General features: G+C 41.4%; 1 protein-coding gene across 1 annotated transcript in view; it reads right to left on the minus strand.

Moving 5' to 3' along the window:
- Positions 1–499: 499 nt before the first annotated feature.
- Positions 500–26,963, minus strand: part of LOC132394957 (spermatogenesis-associated protein 21-like) — a 37,112-nt gene continuing 10,648 nt past the window's right edge. The window contains exons 4-12 of the mRNA XM_059971304.1: positions 24,868–24,945; positions 23,581–23,679; positions 22,130–22,207; positions 19,997–20,080; positions 17,137–17,220; positions 15,553–15,624; positions 7,168–7,254; positions 1,941–2,161; positions 500–752 (exon numbers count right to left, since the gene is read on the minus strand). Coding sequence (XP_059827287.1) covers positions 2,091–2,161; positions 7,168–7,254; positions 15,553–15,624; positions 17,137–17,220; positions 19,997–20,080; positions 22,130–22,207; positions 23,581–23,679; positions 24,868–24,945 — 653 coding nt within the window. The 3' untranslated portion in view covers positions 500–752; positions 1,941–2,090. The remainder of the gene's footprint in view (positions 753–1,940; positions 2,162–7,167; positions 7,255–15,552; positions 15,625–17,136; positions 17,221–19,996; positions 20,081–22,129; positions 22,208–23,580; positions 23,680–24,867; positions 24,946–26,963) is intronic.

Below are 26,963 nucleotides of genomic sequence, written 5' to 3' on the forward strand. Positions count from 1 at the left end.
AATAGGTTGAGCAAGATGGAGCTTTTCTCTTTGCAGTGAAGGAGGATAAGAGGTAACTTGATAGAGGTATACAAAATGATAAGAGGCATAGATCAAATGGATAAGCAAAGACTTTTACCTTGGGCATAAGTGGCTGATATGAAGGGGCATAACTTTAAAGTGATTGGAGGAATGTTAGAGGTAAGACCCACAGAGAGTATGGAATGCTCTTCCAGAGATGGTGATACATTAGGGATATAGATGATAGAACAATGGAGGGCTATGTTGGAGGAAAGGGTTTGACTTATCTTAGAGTAAGTTAAAAGGTGGGCTGACTGGCGTGTACCGTGCTGAAATATTCTGCGTTCTATGTTCTATAATGGTTGGATTGCAGATGGACTTGGTGAAGCTGCTATTGTGTAATTATACCTAGAAAAATATACAGACGATTTATCTTTTAGCTTGCATAGTTTTATTGACTCAGTGTTGTTCTGTGAAAACCCTTCATGTTGTGCATTGATGTTTATGCACTGACACCTAGAAAGTAAACCCTGGATGAATTTCACTCCCCAAGAAGTTTCTCAAGCCATTGTACCTCATAAGTCTTCAGTCGGCTGAATGAAACAGATATTGTCTCCCACAGGAGATGTGGATGTTTAGTGTAGATTTAACCAACATCAGAGCAAAGGGTAGTTGCTTCGTACAGATGTTCCATGAATTCAGACTCCAGAATGGCCATTTCCCATACCTAACTGTTGTCCATTTTCATATGCCTGGAAAAATTTGATATTTTGACATTAAGATCTATATATTGACAAAGATTCTGAAGATGAACAGCTCTAAACTAAACTTAGAATAAACTCAACCCAACGATAAAGAAGGAGTTTGAGGAGATTTGTTATGTCACTAAGGACGCAAGCAAGTTTCTACAGATGTACCATGGAGAGCATTCTGACTGGTCGCATCACCACTTAGTATAGTGAGGCCACGGCACAGAACTAGAAGAAGCTGCAGAGGGTAGCATCTGCCAGCTCCATCATGGGTACTCGCTTCCCCGCATTGAGGACATCTTCTAAAGGTAATGCCTCCAGAAAATGGCATCCATCACGAAGGATTCCCAACATCCAGGACATGCCCCCTTCACATTGCTACCAAAGAGAAGTTACAGGAACCTGAACCCATACACTTAACATTTTAGGAACAGCTCCTTCCCCTCTGCAATCAGATTTCTGAATGGTCCATGGACACTCCCTCAAAATTTTGTTCTCTTCTTGCAATTTGTATTTCTTATTTTAACTTATATGTTCTGCACTGTACTGCTGCTGCAAAACAACACATTTCATAACACAAGACAGTGATAATAAACCTGATTTTAATTCTGTATTTGAACCAGGTGCGGGGCAGATGGGTAAATGAGTTTCCTTTGGAGTAACACATACAAAATACTGGAAGACTAGCAGGACAGACAGCATCTATGGAGGGGAATAAATAGTCGATATCTCTGGCCAAGATCCTTCATCAGGACCGGATAGGAAAGGGGGAAAAAGCCAGAATAAGAGGGTGGGGGAGGGGAGGGAAGGAGGACAAGCCAAAAAGCGATAGGTGAAGCAAGTGGGTGGGGAGGGGAGATAAAATTAGAAGGTGGGCCACTGGAAAATCCTGTTTGTTGCAGATGAAGCAAAAGTGCTCAACGATTGTTCCTTCAGGTCAGATTGTTCTGAGATTAGACGGATAATGGAAAAAGTCACAATTTAATGACTAATTTAACCACTTAGGCCCTCCAACTTTCCAAGAACAACAAACAGTACTGCAGTACTGTAACGACTGTACAAGTGATTGTTTTTGTAAATTGTTCTACACAGATCTGTTCTGCTGAAACTTAATCGATGCTGCATTTTTGCAAACTTTGTTTAAGTCAATACACAAGATGGTCAATTGAAAGATTGAGTAAAGTAACTCACCTGAATTTTGTAACTGCTGACCTTTCTGATTGATTCTTGACATGTTGCCAGGTATGGGGAATGCATTACATCATCGCGGTAACCTTAAAATCGTTCTTGTTTGCAAAGCACTTGGAATTGCCGTTCAGTTTCTTTCTCATATTTTTACGATTACATTCTTTTTCTTTGAGGCATTTTGCAAACCTTTGATCCTGTGGATTGTCTTTGACTGCGGGGAGCCGCTAGCAACATGAGAACAGAAAGATATTTCAGTTCTCAGTTTGAACAACAGTGAAAAGAGTAACTCATATTGTTTCATAATTCATCATTATACAAGCATTGTACATTTGACAGGCAAAAGATACAAAGAGCCTTGTCGTCAGGCGGCAAGGAATTGGGGGTTCTGCCTGATTTGATTGCCTGCTTCTCTTCTGGGATTATGCTCACAGAAGTCTCTGGAGATGGAGCATGTGGAGTCCACACATTTACTGTGTCCTTGTCTTTTAGATTAGATTAGCTTTGTTTGTCATATGTATGTTGAAAGATACAGTAAAACATTGATCACATTTGTGTCCCTGACCAACACAGCTGGAATGTGCGGCAACACTTGCAGTCTCCCTAGTAGAGTCTGAGCCAACACAACTTATTAATCCTGACAAGCCCATATGTTTTTGGAAATGGGGAGGAAAATAGAGAAGCTGGAGGAAGTATGATAGCATAGTAGTTACAGCAATGCTCTTACAGTAACCAGCTGTAAGATCAGGGTCTGATTCCCGTTGCTGGTTGTAAGGAACGTGTACGTTCTCCCTATGACCACATGTGTTTCCTCTGGGTACTCCGTTTTCCTCTTACATTCCTAAAATGTGTGGGTTAGGGCTAGTGAGTGTGTCAGAAGTGTGGCAACACTTGTGGACTGCTCCTGGCACAATCTCACTGATTTGATTTGATGCAAGTGACACATTTCACTGTATGTTTCAATGTGCACTTGACAAATAAATCTAATCTTCAATGTATTAATGTGATTGTGTGATCACTCAATTAGCCACCTTTGGAAAACGGAAAAATACAAGAAACTTGTTCTTTAATCAACATGCAAAGGACTATTAAGTCACTAGGAAGAAAAATCTGTCCATCCCAATAACTATCCTCAATTTTTTAAAATGAAAAATGCAAGTGAAAAATTGAGAATGAATGGATCTCAAATCCCATGCACCTCTGAGATAACCAAAGAATTAAACAGCCAATGAACTGTGGAAAGTTGGGGAAGGAATCGGGATAATCTGTTGCCACTGGCCATTGGTCTGGGAATAAAACAACAGAGGTAATCTAAACTACCAGAGACAAGGTAGGCACAGTGAGGTCTCTGCGTTTCTAATTTTTCTACCAACAGAGATGGTTTCTTATATTTCCAACATACGTTCCATCTTAACTCTGCCATGGACAGTCCCAAGCTCAGCTGCAAAAAGTGTTGGGCATGGGGCTAGAAACCCCATCTTCTAAAAAAACCAGAACTACAGAAGCTGCAAAACCTCATTCCTAGGGGAGAAAGGATCTTCGCCTAGATCCTTCCTAGTGAAAGTGGAAGCGACAGAACCAATCAACTTTCTATCGGCCCAGGACAGGGAACCTTGAAACCTGTCTGTGCTCTCCTCAAAGCCCAGGCTGACATCTGTCTTGAACCATCAACAGATTTGGATGTAACACCCTTCACACTCTCACCCGTCACTTGTAGATACTGTGAACAGGTGAAACGCTGGCACTGACCACTGTGGCTTCCCACTGTTCACAGCCTCTTAAACCTAAATAATTACTTCACACATCACATAGACAGGCTACTCTGCCCACCACGTTGCGCCACATCAACACCCATTTACACAATGAGTCCGTTCTCAGATTTGAGTTGCAATGCCTCATGTTCCATCTGGGTAGCCAGCTACCTAATGAAATGAACGTCGATTTCTCTTACAGTAATTTCTCCCCTCTCCTCTTCCATTCCTTATTATCGCTCCCCTTTTACACCTACTTTTCTCATCATCTGCCCATATCCTCCCTGATTCCCTTTCTGCTACAGTGCACTCTCGATCCCCTCTTCTTCAGCCATTTCCCTTTTTCACATCTCACCTTCCAGCTCCATCCATCCTCCCCCTCACCTGGTCTCACCTATCACCTGCCAACTTGAACTACTTCCCCTTCTCCCACCTTCTTATTCTGGCCTTTCCCCTTCCTTTCCAAACCTAATGAAGGGTCTCAGCCCAAAGTAGAGTCATAGAGCACTACAGCACAGAAACAGGCCCTTCAGCCCATTTAGTTCAGGCCAAACTACTAATCTGTCTAGACCAATTGACCCTTAGCCAGACCAGAGTCCTCCAAACTTTTCCCATCCACATACCCATCTAAATTTCTCTTAAATGTTGATATCAAACCTGCATCTACACTTCTGCTGGCAGCTCATTCAGTGCTCTCACCATCTTCCGAGTGAAGAACTTTCCCCTCATGATCTCCTTAACATTTCACCTTTTACCCTTAACCCATAACCTCTAGTTCTAGTCCCACCCAACCTCAATGGAAAAAGCCTGCTTGCATTTACCCTTTTTATATCCCTCATAATAAAAAAAAAGTCCTATCTTATTCAACTCTTCCCTATAACTCGGTCCTCAGTATGGAAACATCCTTTACATTTTCTCTGCATTCTTTCAATTTTATCAACTATTCATTCCTCTCCATAGATGCTGCCTGACCTGCTGAGTTCCTTCAACATTTTGTGTGTTATCCATTCACATTAATTGTCTAATCCATCTTCTATTCTCCCCACATTCTAATCAACTCCTCCCAGATCTTACTACTCACCTATAAAACAGGGCCATTTTAGAGTAGACACTCCCATGTCTTTGCAATGTGAGAGTATATTTAAGTCTGCTGATGATACCTCAGTTGCTGGTCAAATCAAAAGTGGTGGCGAATTAGCAATAACAACCTTTCACTCAATGTCATCAAGACCAAGGAGCTGATTATTGACTTCAGAAGGAGGAAATGAGTGGTCCATGAGCCACTCATAGGAAGATCAGAGGTATAGAGGGTCAGCAATTTTAAATTCCTTGCTTTTATCCTTTCAGAGGATATGTCCTGGGCCCAGCATGTTAAGTGTAATTATGAAGAAAGCTTGACAGCTTCTCTACTTTCTTAGGAGTCTGCACAGAACTGAGAATGACATCTAAAACTGGAACAAACTTCTACAGATCTGTGCTGGTTGCATCACAGCCTGGTATGGAAACACCAATACCCTTGAACAGAAATTCCTACAAAAAATAGTGAATACAGCCCGGAGAGCACATTAGCATGGAGCACTAAATGCCTGTGAGAAAATGAATCTCAGGACTGGAAATAGTGACATTTATGTACTTTGATAATAAATTTATTTTGAACTTTGAACTGAAGGACCCAGGGAAAATCCACATGGTCACAATGAGAGCATGTGAATTCCACACAGAGTGCTTTTGGCACACTGACCTACATAAATCAAAGTATTGAGTACAGGAGTTGGGATGTTATGTTGAAGTTGCACAAGACATTATTGAGGCCAAACGGAGTAATGTGTGCAGTTCTGGCCACCTGTATACAGGAAAGGTATCAAGAAGATTGAAAGAGTGTAGACAAAAATTACATGTATGTTGTCAGGACTTTTGAGTTATAAGGACAGGTTGAATAGGTTAGGACTTAATATTCTCTACAGTGTAGGAGAATGAGGGGAGATTTGATAGAGGTATACAAAATTATGAGGGGTATAGATAAGGCAAATGCAAACAAGCTTTTCCCACTGAGATTGGGTGAGACTAGAACAAGAGATTATAGGTTAAGGGTTAAAGGTGAAATATTTAAGGGGAACTTTTTTAAAAATGAGTTTCTCCACTTTTTGAACTCCTGTCCTATGTCTCCCATTTTCTGTAACTGGAGGCAGCACCACAGTAAGCATTTAGCATAACTCTATAACAGTGTCAGTAACCCAGGTTTAATACTTGCCGTTGCCTGTAAGGAGTTCCTACACTCTCCTTGTGAATGTGTGAGTTTCCTCTGGGTGCTCCGGTTTCCTCCCACGCTCCAATGATATACAGGTTAGTAGGTTAATAGGTCACATGGATATAATTGATCGGTGTAACTCATTTGGCTTGAAGGACCTGTTATCTTGCCTTATCGCTAAATAAATTTCTTTAAGTGCTTTGGGCTTTTCCTTAATATTGTCTACTCCATTTTCTTTGTGCTTTGAGTTTCTCTAAGTGAACCTCGACATTTTCTAAACTGCTGCTCAATCTCTCGCATTTTCTGTAAATTATATCTGCTGCATAATTTTTATCCAGTCCTTAATAGGTAATTTTGAAAGAGTGAGGTATTGAGTGTTATGAGGAGTTGCACAAAAGAGGAATTGAGGCCTGCAGAGACTGGCCATGATCATGTTGAATGGCAGGACAAGGTTATAGACCCTAGTGGCCCACAACTACTCCAGTTGTCAGTTTTTGGTCTCCTTGTACTAAGCCTTGACATCCTGGGTTCCTTACACTTGTTGAAACTTATTTTTTCCCCAAAGTGGGAACAGGTTAACCCTGAACTAGCACTATTTCACTTTTTAAATCCAGATGCATTCATCTGGAGTATTGCATACAGTTCTGATTGTCCCACTATAAGAAGGATGTTGAGGTTTTGGAGAGGGTGCAGAAGAGGTTTACTAGGATGCTGTCTGGTTCAGAGGGCATATGCTATCACAAGAGGCTGGATAAACTTGGGTTGTTTTCTCTGGGGCATCAGAGGCTGACGGGAGACCTCAGAGAGGTTTATAAGATTATAAGAGGCATAGTAGATACAGAGTACCTGTAGATACAGAGCATGTCACGATATATTACTTGAGATTCATTACCTCGCAGACATTTACATGAAAGTAAATACAATAGAATTTACGAAAAACTATACATAAACAAAAAATGCCAAATATCCAAAGAGGGATGAAAGGAGGGAGGGTGGGAGGATAGATAGGTGCTGTGAACATTAGTTGTAGAGTCTTTGAAAGTGAGTCTGTAAGGTTGTGAATCAGTTCAAAGTCGTGATGAGTTAAGTTATCCAAACTGGTTCAGGAGTCTGATGGCTGTAGGGTAATAACTATTCTTGAACCTGGTGGTGTGGGACCTTAGGCTTCAGTCCTGGAGTGTTAATCATTAATGTGCCACAGTATCAGTTCAAGGATCTCCCTTCTTCTACTTACGCATTCTGGATTGCTGTCGTTGTGGTGCATGGGTTGCACTTCGTCTCAAACTGGTCTCATGTAGAGCGGATGGCTGTGGCAGGACGGCTGTCAATTACACAGGATAAAATATTGACGATTAGTTTTGTATAGATGAAAAATGTTTCCAATATGTAGACAGATGAAAGAGTATAATGCACAGAAATTAATCAATTAAGTTTCTCTTGCTGCAATAAATTGTTCCTATGCCTGCCTATCTCACAGACTCTTAAACGGCACTATTATAAAAAGATGTTTGACCAGTGACCAATCTGGATATCAGAAATTTTGAGAGGAGGGGATTTCACTCAAAAGGCTCAAAGGTTCTTTTATTATCAAAATATACAACTTGAAATTCTTCTTCTCTGGGTAGCCATGAAACCAAGAGAGAAAAGAAAAGAAAGACAGCACGATCATCAATCTCCAAATCCCGCTCCCCACACAAAACAGCAAACAAAAACAGAACCATCAGCACCTCCCCACCACCCCCAAATCCCTCCTCCTGCATGAAAAAAATGAACAAAATGGAACAGGCACATCAATCCTCAAATCACCCCTCCTGCATAAAAAAACAAGAAAGATTGGGTGATAAACACAGAATATAAAAAACTACAAGATTGAAAAAAAGACTATGGTCCTAATTCCACATCCAAAATGCCGAAAAACCTGGGGAACACTCTTCAAGCAGACTTTTCCCTCTCCATAGCAGATCAATCAAAACACGGGCAGCCAGCACTCACCCTCCACACACTCGCCAATGCTTCAATTCCATGTCACTTTAATTGGTGAAATGCACTCAAACAACAGTTTGCGCCCATTTGGCAGCTTTGTCACAATGAAGTTCATGCATACTGCCTTTGTCACCTAGAATCCTCCCAGCTTCCACTGCCTGAGTAGAAAAGCCAACAGTGGATTGCTACAACAAAAAAGAGCTTTGACCAGTGACCAAATGCTGTTTGGGATTGATTAGTAAATTAAAGGAAGGCAGGAGCAAATGTAGCTGCCTCTGTCTGAGTGAACAGAGTCTGAGTAGTGATCTTGAGGCTTTAGCTCTTCAAGGCTTCCATGAAGAGAGGCTTCACTCAGAGAAACTAAAAGAAAAGAATGACTCTCGGTTAAGTTTTTTTTCCTTCCCTTCTTTATATCTGCTCAGCTAGGACAGTAGAGATGCCAGGCAGCATAGTAGAATGCTCCTCTTGCAGGATGGGGGAAAGCAGGGAGACATCCAGTGTCCCTGATGACTACAACTGTGAGAAGTGCATCTAGCTGCAGCTTCTAACAATCTGCATTAAGGAGTTGGAGCTAGAACTGGATGAACTCTATATCACTCAGGAGGCTGAAGAGCTGATAGATAGGATATTAGAGTTAAGAAACTGCAAGGGTAAAAGGATCCTGATGGCAGGCTTCTCAACAGCAGCTGGCATGTGGACAAAAGGAAACAGAAAAGGTGTGACAAAAGTGCAATGTTATGATGGTCATGGGAGATTTCAACATATAGGAAAATCAGGTTGGAAATAGAACTCAAGAGAGTGAGTTTGTTAAATGCCTACAAGATAGCTTTTTAGAGCAGTTTGTTGTTGAGCCTACTAAGGGGGGAGGGTCAGCTATATTGGATTGGGTATGTAATGAACCGGAGATGATTAGGGAGTGCAAGGTATAAGAACCCTTAGTGATCACAATATGATTGAGTTCAACTTAAAATTTGACAGGGAGTAAGTAAAGTCTGACGTAGTAGTGTTTGAGTGGAGTAAGAGAAATTACAGTGGTATGAGAAAGTAAACTGGAAGGAGCTGTTTTCTAAGAAAAGTGAGGAAAGTACAGGATAGGTGTATTCCAAAAACAAAGAAATACTCAAATGGCAAAATAGTACAACCATGGCTGACCACTGAAGTCAAACTGTGGAAGTCAAAGCTAACGTAGTAAAAGAGAGGGCATACAGCAAAGCAAAGATTAGTGGAAAGACAGAGGATTGGGAAGCTTTTAAAACCCTACAGAGAATTATTAGGAGGGAAACAATGAAACATGAAAGAAAGCTAGCAAACAATATCAAAGTGGATAGTAAAAGCCTTTTAAATTACAGAAAATTAAAAGGGAGATGAGATTGATATAGGAACACTGGAAAATGAGGCAGGAGAAATAATAACAGGGGACAAAGAGATAGCGGATGAACTAAATGAGTATTTTGCATCAGTCTTCACTGTGGAAGACACTAACATTGTGCCAGATGCTGAAGGGTGTGAGGGAAGAGAAGTGGGTGCAGTTACTTTTACAAGGAGGAAAGTGCTCAAAAAGCTGAAAGATCTAAGGGTACATAATGGCACGGACTAGAAGGACCAAGATGGCCTGTTTCTGTGCTGTAATTGTTATATGATTTTTATGGTTTATTAAGTCACCTGAACCAGATGAAGAGGTAGTGGTAGAGTTTGTGGTGGCATTAGTAATGATCTTTCAAAAATCATTGGACGCTGGCATGGTGCCAGAGGATTGGAAAATTGCAAATGTCAGAAAGGAGATTTAAGAAAGGAGGAAGGCTGCAGTAGGGAAATTCTAGACCAGTTAGCTTGACCTCAGTGGTTGGGAAGATGTTGGAGTCAATTTTTTAAGGATGAAACTTTGGCGAGACAGGACAAGATAGCACAAAGTCAGCATGGTTTCCTTAAGGGTAAATCTTGCCTGACAAGCCTTTTGGAATTCTTTAAGGACAGATAAAGGGGATGTAGTGGATGTTATATATTAGGACTTTTAGAAAGCTTTTGAAAGGAAGTACACAAGGCTACTTACCAAGCTATGAGCCCATGAGATTACAGGAAAGTTACTGGCATGGTTAGAACATTGGTTGATTGGTAGGAAATAGCAAGTGGGAATAAAAGAAACTATGCTTTTTTCCATAGATACTGCCTGGCTTGCTGAGTTCCTCCAGCATTGTGTGTGTGTTGCTGGGATTTCCAGCATCGGCAGATTCTCTCTTATTTGGGAAAATAATGAAATTTTATCGTGGAATATATGGCCTTGTTCCCATATTTGTAGATGAAATGAAGATTGGTGGAGTGGCAGGTAGTGTTGAGGAAACAGGTAGGCTGCAGGAGGACATAAACAGATTTGGAGAATGGGCAACAGAGTGGCAAATGAAATACAATGTTGGAAAATGCATGGTCATGCACCTTGGTAGCAGAAATAAATGTGCAGACTAGCTTCGAACCAGGGAGAAAATCCAACAATCTGAGATGCAAAGGGACTTGTGAGTACTTGTGCAGAATACCTAAAGGTTAATTTTCAGGTAGAGTCGGTGGTGAGGAAGGCAAATACAATGTTAGCATTCATTCAAGAGGTCTAGAATACAAGAGCAGTGATGTGATGCTGGAGCTTTATAAAGCACTGGTGAGGTCTCACCTTGAGTATTGTGAACAGTTTTGGGCTCCTCATCTAAGAAAAGATGTGCTGGCATTGGAGAGGGTTCAGAGGAGGTTCTGGGAATGAAAGGGTTATCATATGAGGGACATCTGATAGCTCTAGGTCTGTACTCACTGGAATTTACAAGGATGAGGGGCGATCTCATTGAAACCTGTCGAATGTTGAAAGGCCTAAACCGAGTAGATGTGTAAAAGATGTTTCCCATGGTATGGGAGTCTAGGACAAGAGGGCGCAGTGTCTGGATATAAGAGTGTCCATTTAAAACAGAGGCGTGGAGAAATTTCTTTAGCCAGAGGGAGGTGAATTTGTGGAATTTATTAGCAAAGGAAGCTGTGGAGGCCAGGTCATTTGGTGTATTTAAGACAGACTTTGATAGGTTCAGGACACAGGAAAAAGGGTAACAGTTTTAAAGGGTAAAGGGGTTAAAGAGCTAGCAGAGAATACCTTTGTGGGCATCCCCCTCAACAACAGGTATATCACTTTGGATATTGTTGGAGGTGGGGTGATAGTTGACCTATCAGGAAAGTCACAGTAGTCGGGTATCTGGCTCTATGATTCAGAAGGGAAAGGGGGAGAAGAGGCACGCTGTGGTGATAGGTGATTTGTTAGTTAGGGGTACAGACAGGAGGTTCTGTGGACGAGAATGAGTGCCAGGTTCCAGGATATCTCAGATCCAGTCCTCAGCATTCTTAAGTAGAAGGGTGAACAGCCAGAGGTCGTGGTTCATGTAGGTGCCAATGAAAAGGGAAGGACAAGTGATGAGGTTCTGCTTAGGGAGTTAGAACCATAGAACACTACAGCACAGAAAACAAGCCATTCAGCCCTTCTAGTCTGTGCCGAAACTTTATACCACTAGTCCCATTGACCTGCACCCAGTCCATAACCCTCCAGACCTCTCCTATCCATGTATCTATACAATTTATTCTTAAAATTAAACAGTGAGCCCGCATTTACCATGTCAGATGGCAACTCATTCTACACTCCCACCACTCTCTGAGTGAAGTTCCACCTAATGTTCCCCCTAAACCTTTCCACTTTCACCCTAAAGCCATATCCTCTTGTATTTATCTCTCCTAATCTAAGTAGAAAGAGCCTACTTGCATTTACTCTGTCTATACCCCTCATAATTTTGTAAACCTCTATCAAATCCCTCCTCATTCTTCGACGCTCCAAGAAATAAGATCCTAACCTGTTCAATCTTTCCCTGTGACTCAACTTCTGAAGACCCGGCAACATCCTAGTAAATCTTCTCTGCACTCGTTCAATCTTACTGATATCTTTCCTATAGTTAGGTGTCCAGAACTGCACACAATACTCCAAATTTGGCCTCGCCAATGTCTTATACAACCTCACTGTAACATCCCAACTCCTATACTCAACACTTTGATTTACGAATGCCAGGATACCAAAAGCCTTCTTTACAACCCTGTCTACCTGTAATGCCACTTTCAGGGAATTATGTATCTGAACTCCCAGATCCCTTTGTTCCTCTGCATTCCTCAGTGCCCTGCCATTTACTGTGTATGTCCTACTTTGATTTGTCCTTCCAAAATACAACACCTCACACTTCTCTGCATTAAATCCCATCTGCCATTTTCTGGCCCATTTTTCTAGTTGGTCAAGATCCCTCCGCAAGCTTTGAAAGCCTTCCTCGCTGTCCACAATGTCTCCAATCTTAGTGTCATCAGCAAACCTGCTGATTCAATTTACCACATTATCATCCAGATCATTGATATAAACAACAATGGTGCCAGCACAGATCTGTGACGCACACCACTAGTCACAGGCCTCCAGTCTGAGAAGCAATCATCCACTACCACTCTCTTGACTTCTCCCACACAGCCAATTTTGAATCCAGTTTACAACCTCTCCATGTATACCTAGTGTCTGGACCTTCTGAACTAACCTCCCATGTGGGACCTTGTCAAAGGCCTTACTCATGTCCATGTAGACAACATTCACAGCCTTTCCTTCATCTACTTTCTTGGAGCATAGAGCACTTTCCAGGAGGTTCAGGAAGTTTAGGTGCTGAGTTAAAGGGCAGGGCCTCCAGGAATGTGATCTCAGGATTGTTATCCACGCTGCTTGCTAGTGAGGCCAGAACTAGGAAGATTATGCAGTTTAACACATGGCTAAGGAATTGGTGTATGAGGGAGGGCATAAGATTTTTGGATCATGGGCTCTTTTCCAGAGAAGGTGGGACCTGTACAGATGGAACGGTGTGCTCCTGAACTGAAGGGGAACTAATATCCTAGTGGGAGGGTTTGATAATGCTGCGTGGTGAGGTTAAAACTAGAGTTGCAGGGGTATCAGAACCAGGGTGTCGGAACAGTTAGTGGCAAGGTTGTGGAGGTAGATGTTAGTAAGACCTCAGACAAAGTTAGAAATCAAAAGGTTGAGCATGCTGCACTAGTGCCCAGAGCTGCCTATATTTGAATGCAAGTATTGTAGGAAAGACGGTTGATATTGCTGAAGATGAGGTATGGTTTACAAACATAGGCAATGTGTAGTGAGGAAAGGCTTTGATATGGAAAAATTGCAGTCAATAGGTTGAGTTGTAATGTAAAAAGCGGACAAAATCAAGAAGGATGAATACAGGACTGAATGCACGCAGTATACGGAATAAAGTAGATGAACCTATAGCACAATTATAAATTGGCATGTATGAATCAGAATCAGGTTTATTATCAGCGGTATGTGACGTGAAATTTGTTAACTTAGCAGCAGCAGTTCAATGCAATACATAATATAGAAGAGAAAAAATTATAGATAAAATAAAATAATAAATAAGTAAATTGATTACAGTATATGTATATTGAATAGATCAACAGACGTGCAAAAAAAACAGAAATACTGTATATTTTAAAAAGTGAGGTAGTGTCCAAGAATTCAATGTCTATTTAGGAATCGGATAACAAATTTCACATCACATGCCGGTGATGATAAACCTGATTCTGATTCTGATACGGAATAAGGTAGATGAACCTGTGGCACAGTTGCAAATTGGCATGAATGATGTTGTAGGCATCACTGAATCATGGCTGAAAGATTATAGCTGGGAGCTTAATGTCCAAAGTTACATATTGTATCGAAAGGACAGGCAGGAAGCTGGAGGGGACAGTGTTGCCTGTTAGAAATGCAGAAGCATAGAAAACCTACAGCAAAATATAGGCCCTTCGGCCCACAAAGCTGTGCCGAACATGTCCTTACCTTAGAAATTACCTGGGGTTGCCCATAGCCCTCTTTTTTCTAAGCTCCATGTACTTGTCCAGGAGTCTCTTAAAATACCCTATCGTATCCATCTCCACCACCATTGCCAGCAGCCCATTCCATGCACTCATTTCTCTGCGTAAAAAAATTTACCCCTGACATCTCCTCTGTACCTAGTTCCAAGCACCTTAAAACTGTGCCCTCTCGTGCTAGCCACTTCAGCCCTGAGAAAATGCCTCTGGCTATACACATGATCAGTGCCTCTCATCATCTTATACACCTCTATCAGGTCACCTCTCATCCTCCGTTGTGCCAAGGAGAAAATGCCGAGTTCACTCAACCTATTCTCAGAAGGCATGCTCCCCAATCCAGGCAACATCTTTGTAAATCTCCTCTGCACCCTTTCTATGGTTTCCACATCCTTCCTGTAGTGAGACAACCAGAACTGAGCACAGCACTCCATGTGGGGTCTGACCAGGGTCCTATATAGCTGCAACATTACCTCTCGGCTCCTAAATTCAATTCCACGATTGATGAAGGCCAATATACCGTATGCCTTATTGACCACAGAGTCAACCTGCGCAGCTGCTTTGAGTGTCCTATGGACTCAGACCCCATTAGTTGGATTTCAATAAAAAAATTGAAATCAAATCATTAGAAGGAGGCAACATCGAGTCAGAAGGTTTTGAATAATTGTGGATAAGGAACCGCAAGGGTAAAATGTCACAGATGGAAGTTGTATACAGACCCCAAAACAGTAGCAGGGATGTGGTCTACAAATTACAATGGGAGATACAAAAGGGCTGTGTTACAATAGTCATGGGGCATTTCAAAATGCAGGTAGATTGGGAAAATCAGATTGGTGCTGGATTCCAGGAGGGGTAATTTCTGCAATTCAGAAGGCACAGGATATATACATCCCAAAGAGGAAGAAGTATTCTAAAGGAAAGATGACACAACCATGGCTAACAAGAGAAGTCAAAAGCCAAAGAGAGGACATATAATAGAGCAAAAATTCTCCATTCCCATTTCCCTCTCTCCTTATCTCCTTACCTGCCTATGACCTCCCTCTGGTGCTCCTGCCTGTTCATGTTCTTTCATGGCCTTCTGTTGTCTCCTATTAAATTTCCCAATCCCCAGCCTTTATCTTTTTCACCAATTGACTTCCCAGCACTTCAGTTCACCCCTCTCTACTTCCCGGTTTCACGTATCATCCTGTATTTCTTCCTCCCTTCCCCCCATCTTCTTACTCCAACTTCTTATCTTTTTTCTCCAGCCCAAGGGTTCAAGAGTCCTGAGGTAATATTGCAGCTGGTTAGATCACACTTGGAATATGATGTTCAGTTCTGATTGCCTCATTATAGGAAGGATGTGGAAGCTTTAGCAAAGGTGCAGTTGAGATCTACCTGGATGCTGCCTGGATTAGAGAGCAAGTCTTAAGGGGAAAGGTTGAGAAAGCTAAGATTTTTCTCTTTGGAGCAAGGGAAGATGAGAGGTGACTTGACAGAGGTGTACAAGATGATAAGAAGCATAGTTCGAGTGGATAGCCAAAGACATTTTCCCGGGTTGGAGGGGAATAAACAGTCAAACATATGATCTGAGTCCCTTCATCAGGACTGATGAAGAGTCTCGACCAAAATCCAGCACTCTGTGTAAGCTGAGGCCAGCAGATCAATGAGGCAATAAATCTTAAAATGCTGACTTGCTGAGAATAGTTCCAAGGGTTTTCCTTCTTTTCCTACTTACTTGGTCTGGGAATTTGCCGCACCGGGGCAGGGACTGCGCTTCCTCTCAAGCCTGATGGAGTGGGCAAGGCAGCTGTTAAACAGAATAAAATACCGAATATGAGATTTTGTGGACAAAATATATTTTAATAATAGAAATGTATTAAAGAGCTGTAATGCACATAAATGAATGATTAGATGAGCCCTACAGGAGTAAAAATTTCTTTAAGCATCTGCCAATTTTTGTCACTAAAGATGTCTTCCCAGCACAATGTCACATTGCAAAATTATATTATTACTTATAAAAATGATATTATGGTCATGCACTTTGGTGGAAGGAGTAAGGGCATACATTATTTTCTAAATTGGGAGAAAATTTAAAAATCAGAGGTGCAAAGGCACTTGTGTAAGATTCCCTGAAAGTCAGGGATTGCAGCTGGTAAAGAAGGCAAACGCAATATTAACATTCATTTCAAGAGAACTACAATATAAAAGCAAGTATGTAATGCTGAAGCTTTATAAGACATTGGTTGGACCACACTTGAAGTATTCTGAACAGTTTTGGGTCCCTTATCTAAGAAAAGATATGCTGACATTGGGAAGTGTCCAGAAGAGGTTCACAAGAATGATTCTAGGAATGAAAGGGGTTTTTTTCTTTTTTTTTCTATTTTCATTTGTAGAATCTTTTTATTGATACATAATCTTCTACAGCTATAGAATAATACAAAACTTCAGCAAATTAATATGTATACAATTAATAGAGCTGAAAAAAACCATCATAATATATAAAAATAGAATTTTTTTTATATATAGAAAAAAGAAGAAAAAAAAGAACCCCATCTAACTACAAAAAACCCCATTAGGAATCAACCCCCGGAAGCAGTATGTTTAACCATCATCTAAAAATATAAAGAAAAAAAAAAGTCATCAACCGCCAATGCACATTTTTAAAAAAGATAATAAAATTGGAAGGAAACCATATAAAATAATTCAAATTAAATGGTAATATTTGGCAAAAAAACCCCATCTTCTCTCAAAATCAATTCAAAAGTTTTACTTCCAATTATTTCCAAACTGTTAGGAAAAAATAAAAGAAAGGGTAAATGTATGAGGAGCATTTCACAGCTCTAGGCCTGAACCCGTGGGAGTTTAGAAGAATACGGTGGGATCTAATTGAAACCTATGAAATATTGAAAGGCCGAGATAGAATGGATGTGGAGATGTTTCCTGTAGTGGGGGAATCTAGGACCAGAGGGCACAGCCTCAGAGTAGGAGGATATCCATCGAGAACAGAGGTGAGGGGGGATTTCTTTAGTAAGTGGATAGTGAATCTGTGAAATGTATTACTACAGACAGCTGTGCAGGCCAAGTCATTGGGTGTATTTAAAGTGGAGGTTCTTAAGTTCTTGATTAGTCAGGGCATCAAAGGTTACTTGGAGAAGGCAGGAGAATGGGGGTTAAGAGGGATAATAAATCAGCCATGATGGAATGGTAAAAAAGACTCAATGGGCTGAATGGCCTAGTTCTGTTCGTATGTGTTATTAAACCCTGAAACGCTGAAATCTTTGATATAACACACAGTTCTTCCACTTTGTTTCCTACTCACATGATCTCGGTAGCCGGGTTGGTGCAGGGATCGCACTTCCTCTGAAACTGCTGTCCAATGCTGTGGATGGACCTGCCAGAGAAGCTGATGTGTACATAGAATTAAGTCAATTTGTGTCATGTGTACAAATTATTTTAAATATGTAGATACACTGAAGAATTAAAAGGTACATAAATGAAAAAAATAGTTAACAGTTCTGTTACTATAGTAAAATTTTATTGAATATTAATTGGTTTAGTTATCAGAGATCTCTTTCCACTGAAACGCCAGGTTCTGCAACATTATACTCCCCTTCTTGAAATATCTTTAACCAGTCAAGTCAGCATCACTGACTGCTTCAGAACAGAGTGAAAACATGAAGAACAGAGAGGAACTAAGGCTCAGGTAAAAGAGAGATGATGGGAGCAGATGGAATGGAAATGTCAAGGCAACTTCATCCACACTAGGAACAAGAGATCAGAGACCTGCTCTGCAGTTAGAGGACCGGCCATGTGTATTACCATAAAACCATAAGACAAGAGAGCAGAATTAGGCAATTCGACCCATTGAGTCTGCTCCACCATTCCATCATTGCAGATTTATTATACCTCTCAATCCCACTCTCCTGTCTTCTTCTGTAACCTTTGACATCCTGACTAATCAAAAATTTATCACTCTCCACTTTAAATGTACTTTAAAAAATTTTTAATGATCCAACATGGAGCAGGCCCTTCTGACCCTTCGAGCCACACCACCCCAGCAATCCCATGACCCAAATTAACCCTAACCTAATCAAGGGACAATTTATGATGACCAGTTAACCTACCCAGTATGCTTTGACTATGGATGCAACCGGAGCACCTAGGAAAAACCACACATTCCACGAGGAGGACCTACAGAAACTCCTTACGGAACGGCGCTGGAGTTGAACTCTGAATTGCCCTGGGCTGTAAAACTGTCACGCCACCATGGTGTCCATTGTACCGATGACTTGGCCTCCACAATTATCTGTGGCAATGTATTCCACAGATTTGCCATCGTCTGGCTAAAGAAATTCCTCATCTCTGTTGTCAAGGGACATCCTTGTATTCTGGGGCTGTGCCCTCTGGTCCTACAATCTCCATTATAGGAAACAGTACACATCTACTCTTTCTAGACCTTTCAATATTTGATAGACTTCAATGAAATCCCCCTCATTCTTCTAAATTCCAGTGTGCACAGGCCCAGAACCATCACATGCTCTTCGTATATTAACCTTAGAGCTATTATTTTTTACATACCCACAAGAAAATCTCAAGGTTGTATATGGTGACATACATGTACTTAGATAATAAAATAACTTTGAACTCTTTCATTCTTGCAATCATTCTTATGAACCTTGTGAAAATACCTTCAATCTGTCAAGCCAACATCATTGAGGATAGGGAGTGAAAACATGAATAACTGACAGTAACTGAGGAAACAGGTGAAAGAGAGGGGATGGGAGCGGATGAAATGGGAGTGTCAAGGCTACTTCATCCATGCTAGAGACTAGAGGCCTGGAAGCCTGTCCTGGAGTTAGAGGACTGTCTCTGTGTGTGGCTGAGCAAGGGGGAGGAACAGGGCTTGTTTTGTCACTTGTTGTGATTTGTGTTGTTCTGCCGAGCAATGTTGACATGGCACATTGGCACCAGAATGTGTGGTTTATACTTGTGAGCTGCCCCCAGCACATCTCTAGTTTGTGTTGGTTGCTAACACAAACAATGCATTCACTGTATGCTGTAATGTAGTTGTGATAAATAAATCTGAATCTACTTGTTTGGCCTGGTCCACACTTGGTGGACCCTTAGCATGGGTCACACCTGGGTCAATCTTGGAAATTAGTGTTTAAGTTTCCAAAAAAGCCAGAAATTGTTCTTTTTTTTTGCATCCTGCATTATTACACACAACTTTCTCACCATGCAGCAGACTTTGGGATTTTAAGCAACTTCAGTAAACCTCTACGAATTTAGTGTGCAAAACGGTTGATGATAGTAGAGCACACAACAGGCACATATCTTCCCACCAACAAGCAGATCTCCACCACCCAGGCTATGGATCTTCTCAAAGATCCTATCAGGAGGAGGTACAGAAGCCTGAAGTTCCACACCACCAGGTTCAAGAACAACTACTTCCCTTCAACCATTTGGTTCTTGAACCGATTGGCACACCCTTAATCACTTCAGTTTAGCAACACTATGGCCATCTTGATCACTTTGCGTTAAAGTGTATCTTATTTTCTCTGACTGGGTCCTTGTAAAGCCTGCATAGAATTTTATTTAATTTGTGCTTCTTGTGAATGCTGCTCATGTGATGCGATGTGCCTGTGTTGCCCCTGCAAGGCCACTCAGTGGCCACATTATCAACTGCACCTGTACATCTGCTTGTTAATGCAAATATCTAATCAACCAATCACGTGGCAGCAACTCAAATCAGAAAAACAGGTAGACATGGGTCTGTGTAACACACACAAAATACTGGAGGAACTCAGCTGGTCATGCAGCGTTAATGGAAAGGAATAAAGAGCTGACATTCATTTGTTGTTCAGAGCAAACATCAGAATGGGGAAGAAATGTGACCTAAGTGACTTTGGTAATGGAATGGTTGTTGCCTCATCGCAGGAATGATGTGGATGCTTTAGAGAGGGTGCAAAAGAGATTTACCAGGATACTGTCTGGATTAGAGACTATTTTTTTAAAGATAGGTTGAGTCAGCTAAAGATGAGAGGTCACTAGATAGTGGTGTACAAGATGATGTGCAGATACGGTGGACAGCATGACCTATGCAGTAAATCGCATATGCCGCAATATTCCATATAAAACAGTCCCTTTAATACAAGGGTTTTCTTTCTTTCTCTACTCACATGGTCTGGGTATCTGCCGCTTTGGAGCAGGGATCGCACTTCCTCTTGGGCCGCTCTCACACGCTGTGGATGGGCCAGTGACAGCTGTTGTTTGTACAGAATAAAGTATTGGACGTGTGACATTTGTGCACAAGTAGTTTAAATATGAAAAAAACATTGAAAAATTAAAGATTATGTTTACTTGTCACATATACGGTATACATATCGAAACATTGAAAAATGTTGAAATGTGTCATTTGCGTCAACAACCAATACAGTCTGAGGAGGTGCTGAGTTGCCACAAGTCCCATGCCAACACAGCATGCCCACAACTTAATAACCCCAACTCGTACACCTTTGGAATGCAGGAAGAAACTGGAGCACCCAAAGGAAATCTACACGGTCATGGGGAGAATATACAAACTCCTTACAGACAACAGCAAGAATTGAACCCCAACTGGTGAAAAGTGGCACTGTAAAATAATTGTACTAACAACAATGCATGGTGCCACCCCAGGGCTGTGCAGTTGTAATTTGTATTTGAACAATTCAGGGCTCTCTTGATGCAAAGCAGTTTTATTTAACCATCATCCAGTTTGACTGACCAGAAAGCTCTCACCAGTCAAACAATACAAAATTTAAATTTACCTCCTGTACCATTGTAGCAAAGTGAAATAAATTTCTGACACTAATCAGGAGTAAGAGCAGAAGTTTACCAGCCAGGCCATGCTCTTTTCTCACTGCTGCCTTCAGGTAGAAGATTCAGCTGTGTCAGGACTCACACCAACAGGTTCAAGAACAGTTACTACCCCTCAACCATCAGACTCTTGAAAAAAGGGGACAGCTACAGTCATTCTATTTCTGGTGTTCCCTCAACTGATGGTCTGACTTCAAGGAATTTTTATATTGTTATTTCATTATCTCATTATTTATTTCTATGTATTTATATTTGTATTTGCACAGTTTGTTGTTCATTGATCCTGTTTACAGTCACTGTTCTATAGATTTGCAAAGTATGCCCGCAGGAAAAAGAATCTCCGGGTTGTTATGTAGTGGCATGTATATGCTCTGATAATAAATTTACTTTGAACTTTGAAGAGTAAATCAGAGATAAGTGAATGAGGGGAGAGGAGTGAATGGAATGGGAGGGTCCAAGCAACTTTGTCTATGTTTGCATAGTCTGGTCCACGCTAGAAAAGAAGAGAGATATTAGTTTGAAGTTCATATCTACTTGGCTCATAACATTTTCTCAGAACACAATTCAATCCTGACTTCAGTAATAAACTGATCTAATATTTAACTTCAGAATTCATATCATTAGCCTTTCAAACCATTACTTGTTTTTCATTGCGAGATTCTCTGTGTATTCTCTGTGTATCATTCACTAACTTAATTGCAAGAGTGGATCATTGTTTTTCCAAAGATTAATGTCACAGATTACTTCACATACAGTATTAAGCAACACCATATGACCATAAGACATAGGAGCAGATATTAGACCAATTTGTCCACTGTCTGTTACGCCATTCCATCATGGCTGATTTATTACCACTCTCAACCCCATTCTCCTGCCTTTTACCCGTAACCTTTGACACCCTAAACAATCAAGAACCTATCAACTTCTGCTTTAAATACACCCAGTGACTTGGCCTCCACAGCCATCCACGGCAATGAATTCCACAGATTCACCAACATTTGGCTAAAAAATTCCTTCCTGGCTCTGTTCTAAAAGGATGTCCTTGCATTCTGAGGTTGTGTCCTGGACTCACCCTATTCAGGAAACATCCTCTCCATGTGCTCTCTATCCAGGCCTTTTAATATTTGACAGATTTCCTCCTCCCCCATTCTTCTATAATCCAGCCCAAAGCCATCAAACACTCCTCATACATAACCCTTTCATTCCCAGGATTATTCTTCTGACCTTCTCCAATGCCAACACATCCTTCTTTGATAAAGGGCCAAAACACCAAAATGCTGGAGGAACTCAGCAGGTCACGCAGCATCAATAGAGATGATTTTTCAGGCCAAGACTCTGCATTAGGACTTCACACAGTACTGTGTTTACTTCAAAATGAACACTGGACCAACAATAATATACATCACCGAACCTTACTTGTAATAGAAAAACTCTTACGAGTCGTTCCCACTACTTACAAGGCATTGGCCGGTGGAGGCCAGAAGGACGTATCTGTTGGGTATCCATCCAGCCTGGTTGGAGTTCTGCTGTAGATACTTTAATACATAGAACATGAGGAGTCAGTAAACATACAATACAGAACATAGAATATTACAGCAGATGTTAGGCCCTTTGCCCGATGATGTTGTACTAACTTTTTGACCCACTCCAAGATTAGTCTAATGTTTCCCTCCCACATACCCTTCCATCTTTTTTTCATTTGTGTGCCTTTCTAAATGTCTCTTACATGTCTCTGATGTATCTGCGCTTGCCTCTAACCACAGCAGTCTGTTCCAGGCACCCACCACTCTGTGTGTTAAAAAACTACCTCTGACACAACTCCCCCATACTTTCCTCCAATAACCAATTTCCTTAGAAATATATTAGCCATTTCTGCCCTTGGGAACAGCTACTGACTGTCCACTCTCTCGATGCCTCCTATCTTCTTGTGCACCTGTATCAAGTCACCTCTCTCATCTTCCTTTTCTCTAAAGAGAAAAGCCCTAGCTCACTCAGCCCATCCTCACAAGACATGGTCTCTAATTCAGACAGCACCCTGGTAAGCCTCGTCTGCACCCTCTCTAAACCTTCACATCCTTCCTGTAGTGAGGAGACCAGAACTGAACACATTACTCCATGTACTTTAGGTAATGTTTTATAGAGCTATAACATCACCTTACAGCAATGGAAGTCAATCCCAACTAATGAAGGCCAACACACCATTTGCTTTCTTAACCACTTTACCAAACTGTGTTGCACCTTTGAGGCATCAATGGACATGTGCTCCAAGATGCCTCTGTTCAGATTTCTGAGCAGCAGATTAGGCTGAAATAAATCTGAAGCAGACATTATTCCAGTTTGAATTTGAACTGGAATTCAAAGGTCAGAATGCAACTTGCGATTAGTATCTATATTGACATACAGGGAAAAGAGACTTGTTTGGTCGGCGCTGGTGATATCAGATCATCTAGTCTAATGGCATGGTACTAACAAATGCCAGGCTGTTACGCTTGCAAGGCAAGACGACTGGATGGAACATTTGATGCATCAATGTGGATCATAGCAAAATGTTGCAATCAAATCCACACCCACCTCTAATGCTGGCAGCTCATTCCACAGTCTCCCCACCCTTTGAGTGGAAGAAGTTCCCCCTAAACATTTCACCTTTCATCCTTAACCTATGACCTCTAGATCTAGTCTCACCCAAACTCAGTGGAAAAAGCCTGCTTGCATTTACCCTATCTAGAGGGAGAGTGAGGGTAGAGGGAGAGAAGGAGAGAGAGATTAAAAAAGGACAGCAAAAAAGGAGAAGTGTTAGTCTTGGATCTGGACCACCAAATTAGTAATACTGTGCAATAATGAGCCTTCTCCTTAACTGCTGGAGGTGTTGATCTGCCCCTCAGCAGAAGCCTCTGAACTCAGTACTCACCTGATAAGTTTGAACGCCTGCGAGCATAGGTAGTTTTCGGTCTGGCACCCATTGCCTCGGCTGATGGACGTGGTGCCGCTGCAGCAGCTGCTGGCGCTTCTACTGAACAGAAAAAGTTATCATTAGACCACGCTGGAGTTGTCTGGCCATGACACCTGGCTGCCACTGTACTGCTGGGTGCAGCCACCCTGAACTGGCAATTACAAGACAGGAAGTTGAAGAAGCACCATGTGATTCGACCACATGGTGCCCCGGGAGAGTAGCAGTTAATGTAATGCTATTACAGCACACAGCATCAATTCTGGCATTAGCTGTAAGGAATCTCCGCTTAAAATGCATAGGTTCTCTCCGGGTGCTCCAATTTCCTCCCATAGTCCAATGATATACCAGTTAGTAGGTTAATCAGTCATTGTAAATTGTCCTGTGATTCAGTTAGGGTTAATCAGGCGGCACGGTTCGGAGGGCTGGAAGGGCCTATTCTGTGCTGTATCTCTAAATAAATCAAAAATGTATTAGGAATTTGCCATGTTGTGGTGGTCAGGGCACAACATGTAACACAAACAACATTCAACAATTACAAAGAATAAAGAATTATGTAAAAGTATTAAGCTAGAAGTTACAAAGTATGGATATGGAATAAGATCAGCTTATACTTACAATATAAACAACATTATAAAAAGTAGTTTAAAGTGTTTAGAGTGCACTGCAGTGACTGAGGTAACAGATAATGGGGGTAGGACAAACTAAAATGGTTGAACATGATCATGAAGAACCTGCAAGTGATCATAACCAACCTCACAGCAAATTGTGTCTGCTCATATTTATTTCTCAACCCACATCACTACCGTGGATTGCCTGCTCATTATTGGTTGCTTTAGATACCTTGTTGTGTATAACTTGCTTTCACAGTTTATACCCTCTGACATTTCAGAAGTATTAAATTGTCTATGAAGCTCTTTCACCATGGGCTTGTGAAAGGCACTCCCACTGCCGTTCTGGGACAAGCTGCACACTTCCCTATATTACAACAGTAACTACACTTCAAAAATACTTCATTGCCATCGAGAGTTATTAAAGACAAGTTAGAAATGGCCATTCTTCTGCTATGTCAGATTTTCATGCATTCGTTTCCTTGTTTGCCACTGGGCTCACCGTTAAGTACATTTTCTGTTTTCTACAAATTTAGAATTTTTATGTACACTAAGCAACAGCAGCTCAGGGCTCAGTTGCTCAACCTGCCACGTTAACCACCTCAATATGGTTAACTATTAACCCATCACATTCTACCTTCCACGCTTCTCTGTTCTGGTGGTGGTGGTGGAGGAAGACGACACGTTCCTTTCCGGTCTCTTTGTTTTTCCATCTCTGGTTATGAAACAGTTAAGATATTTTAGATTCAGATTCAGATTTATTTATTACATTTATTTATTTATTACATGTACCTCAAAACATACCTGGAAATGAGTTGCTTGTGTTAACAAGTTCAAGTTCAAATTTAATTGTCATTCAACCATATATGAATATAGCTAACAAAAACACCCTTCCTCCAGGGCCAAGGTGCAAAACACAATACCAACAATCACACACAGTATAAGGCACTTGTAGTTACATAGTAGTACAACACAGTCTCAAAAAAGCAATCTAGCCCAAATCCTTGAGTATCACAACACAACTATGGAGGTTGTAGGACAGTTATTGCAAACTATGGCAAATATAAACTGAACACAGTAATCAAAGTAGCAATGTGATAATATCAGTAATTAATCCATGGTACAGATTGTTAAAGAATTCTCTGCAAGAAATATAAATGTATATCGTTACCAATTATTACATAATTCATAGAATCATAGAAATGTACAGCAGACAAAAGTCCTTTGGCCCATCTAGTCCATGCCAAACCATTTAAACTGCCTACTCCCGTTGACCATTGCCTTCCATATCCCTACCATCCATGTACCTATCCAAACTCCACTTAAACATTGAAATTGAGCTGGCATGCACCATTTTTGCTGGCAGCTCATTCCACAGTCTCTTGACCACCTGAGTCTCTGAATGTGAACAAAACGAAAGAGATGGTTATTGACTTCAGGAGGGATGGAGTGACCACTCTCTGCTGAACATCGATGGCTCCTCGGTAGAGATCGTTAAGAGCACCAAATTTCTTGGTGTTCACCTGACGGAGAATCTCACCTGATCCCTCAACACCAGCTCCATAGCAAAGAAAGCCCAGCAGCGTCTCTACTTTCTGCGAAGGCTGAGGAAAGTCCATCTCCCACCCCCCATCCTCAACACATTCTACAGGGGTTGTATTAAGAGCATCCTGAGCAGCTGCATCACTTCCTGGTTCGGAAATAGCACCATCTCGGATTGCAAGACCCTGCAACGGATAGTGAGGTCAGCTGAGAAGATCATTGGGGTCTCTCTTCCCGTCATCACGGACATTTACACCACACGCTGTATCCACAAAGGAAACAGCATTATGAAGGACCCCACACACCCCTCATACAAACTCTTCTCCCTCCTGATGTCTGGGAAAAGGCTCCAAAGCATTTGGGCTCTCAGGACCAGACTATGTAAGTTTCTTCCCCCAAGCTATCAGACTCCTCAATACCCAGAGCCTGGACTGACACTTTGCCCTATTGTCCTGTTTGTTATTTATTGTAATGCCTGCACTGCTTTTGTGCACTTTACGCAGTCCTGTGTAGGTCTGTAGTCTAGTGTAGCTTTCTCTGTGTTGTTTCTTTTTACGTAGTTCAGTCTAGTTTTTGTATTGTGTCATGTAACACGATGGTTCTGAAAGACGTTGTCTCATTTTTACTATGTATTGTATCAGCAGTTATGGTCGAAATAACAATGAAAGTGACTTGACTTGACTTGGCTTGAAGTTTCCCCTCATGTTCCTCTTTTAAAATATCACCTTTCACCCTTAACCCATGACCTCTGGTTGTAGTCCCACCCAACCTCAGTGGAAAAAGTCTGCTTGCATATACCTTGTCTATATAACAACTACGTAACAATTACAGCACGGAAACAGGCCATCTCGGCCCTTCTAGTCCATGCCGAACGGTTACTCTCACCAAGTCCCACTGACCCGCACTCAGCCCGTAAACCTCCATTCCTTTCCTGTCCATATATCTATCCAATTTTTTTTAAGTGACAAAATCGAACCTGCCTCTACCACTTCTACTGGAAGCTTGTTCCACACAGCTACCACTCTCTGAGTAAAGAAGTTCCCCCTCGTGTTACCCCTAAACTTTTGCCCCTTAACTCTCAACTCATGTCCTCCTGTTTGAATCTCCCCTACTCTCAATGGAAAAAGCCTATCCACATCAACTCTATCTATACCCCTCATAATTTTAAATACCTCTATCAAGTCACCCCTC

Source organism: Hypanus sabinus, chromosome 6 (assembly GCF_030144855.1).
Source record: "Hypanus sabinus isolate sHypSab1 chromosome 6, sHypSab1.hap1, whole genome shotgun sequence".
NCBI lineage: Eukaryota > Metazoa > Chordata > Chondrichthyes > Myliobatiformes > Dasyatidae > Hypanus > Hypanus sabinus.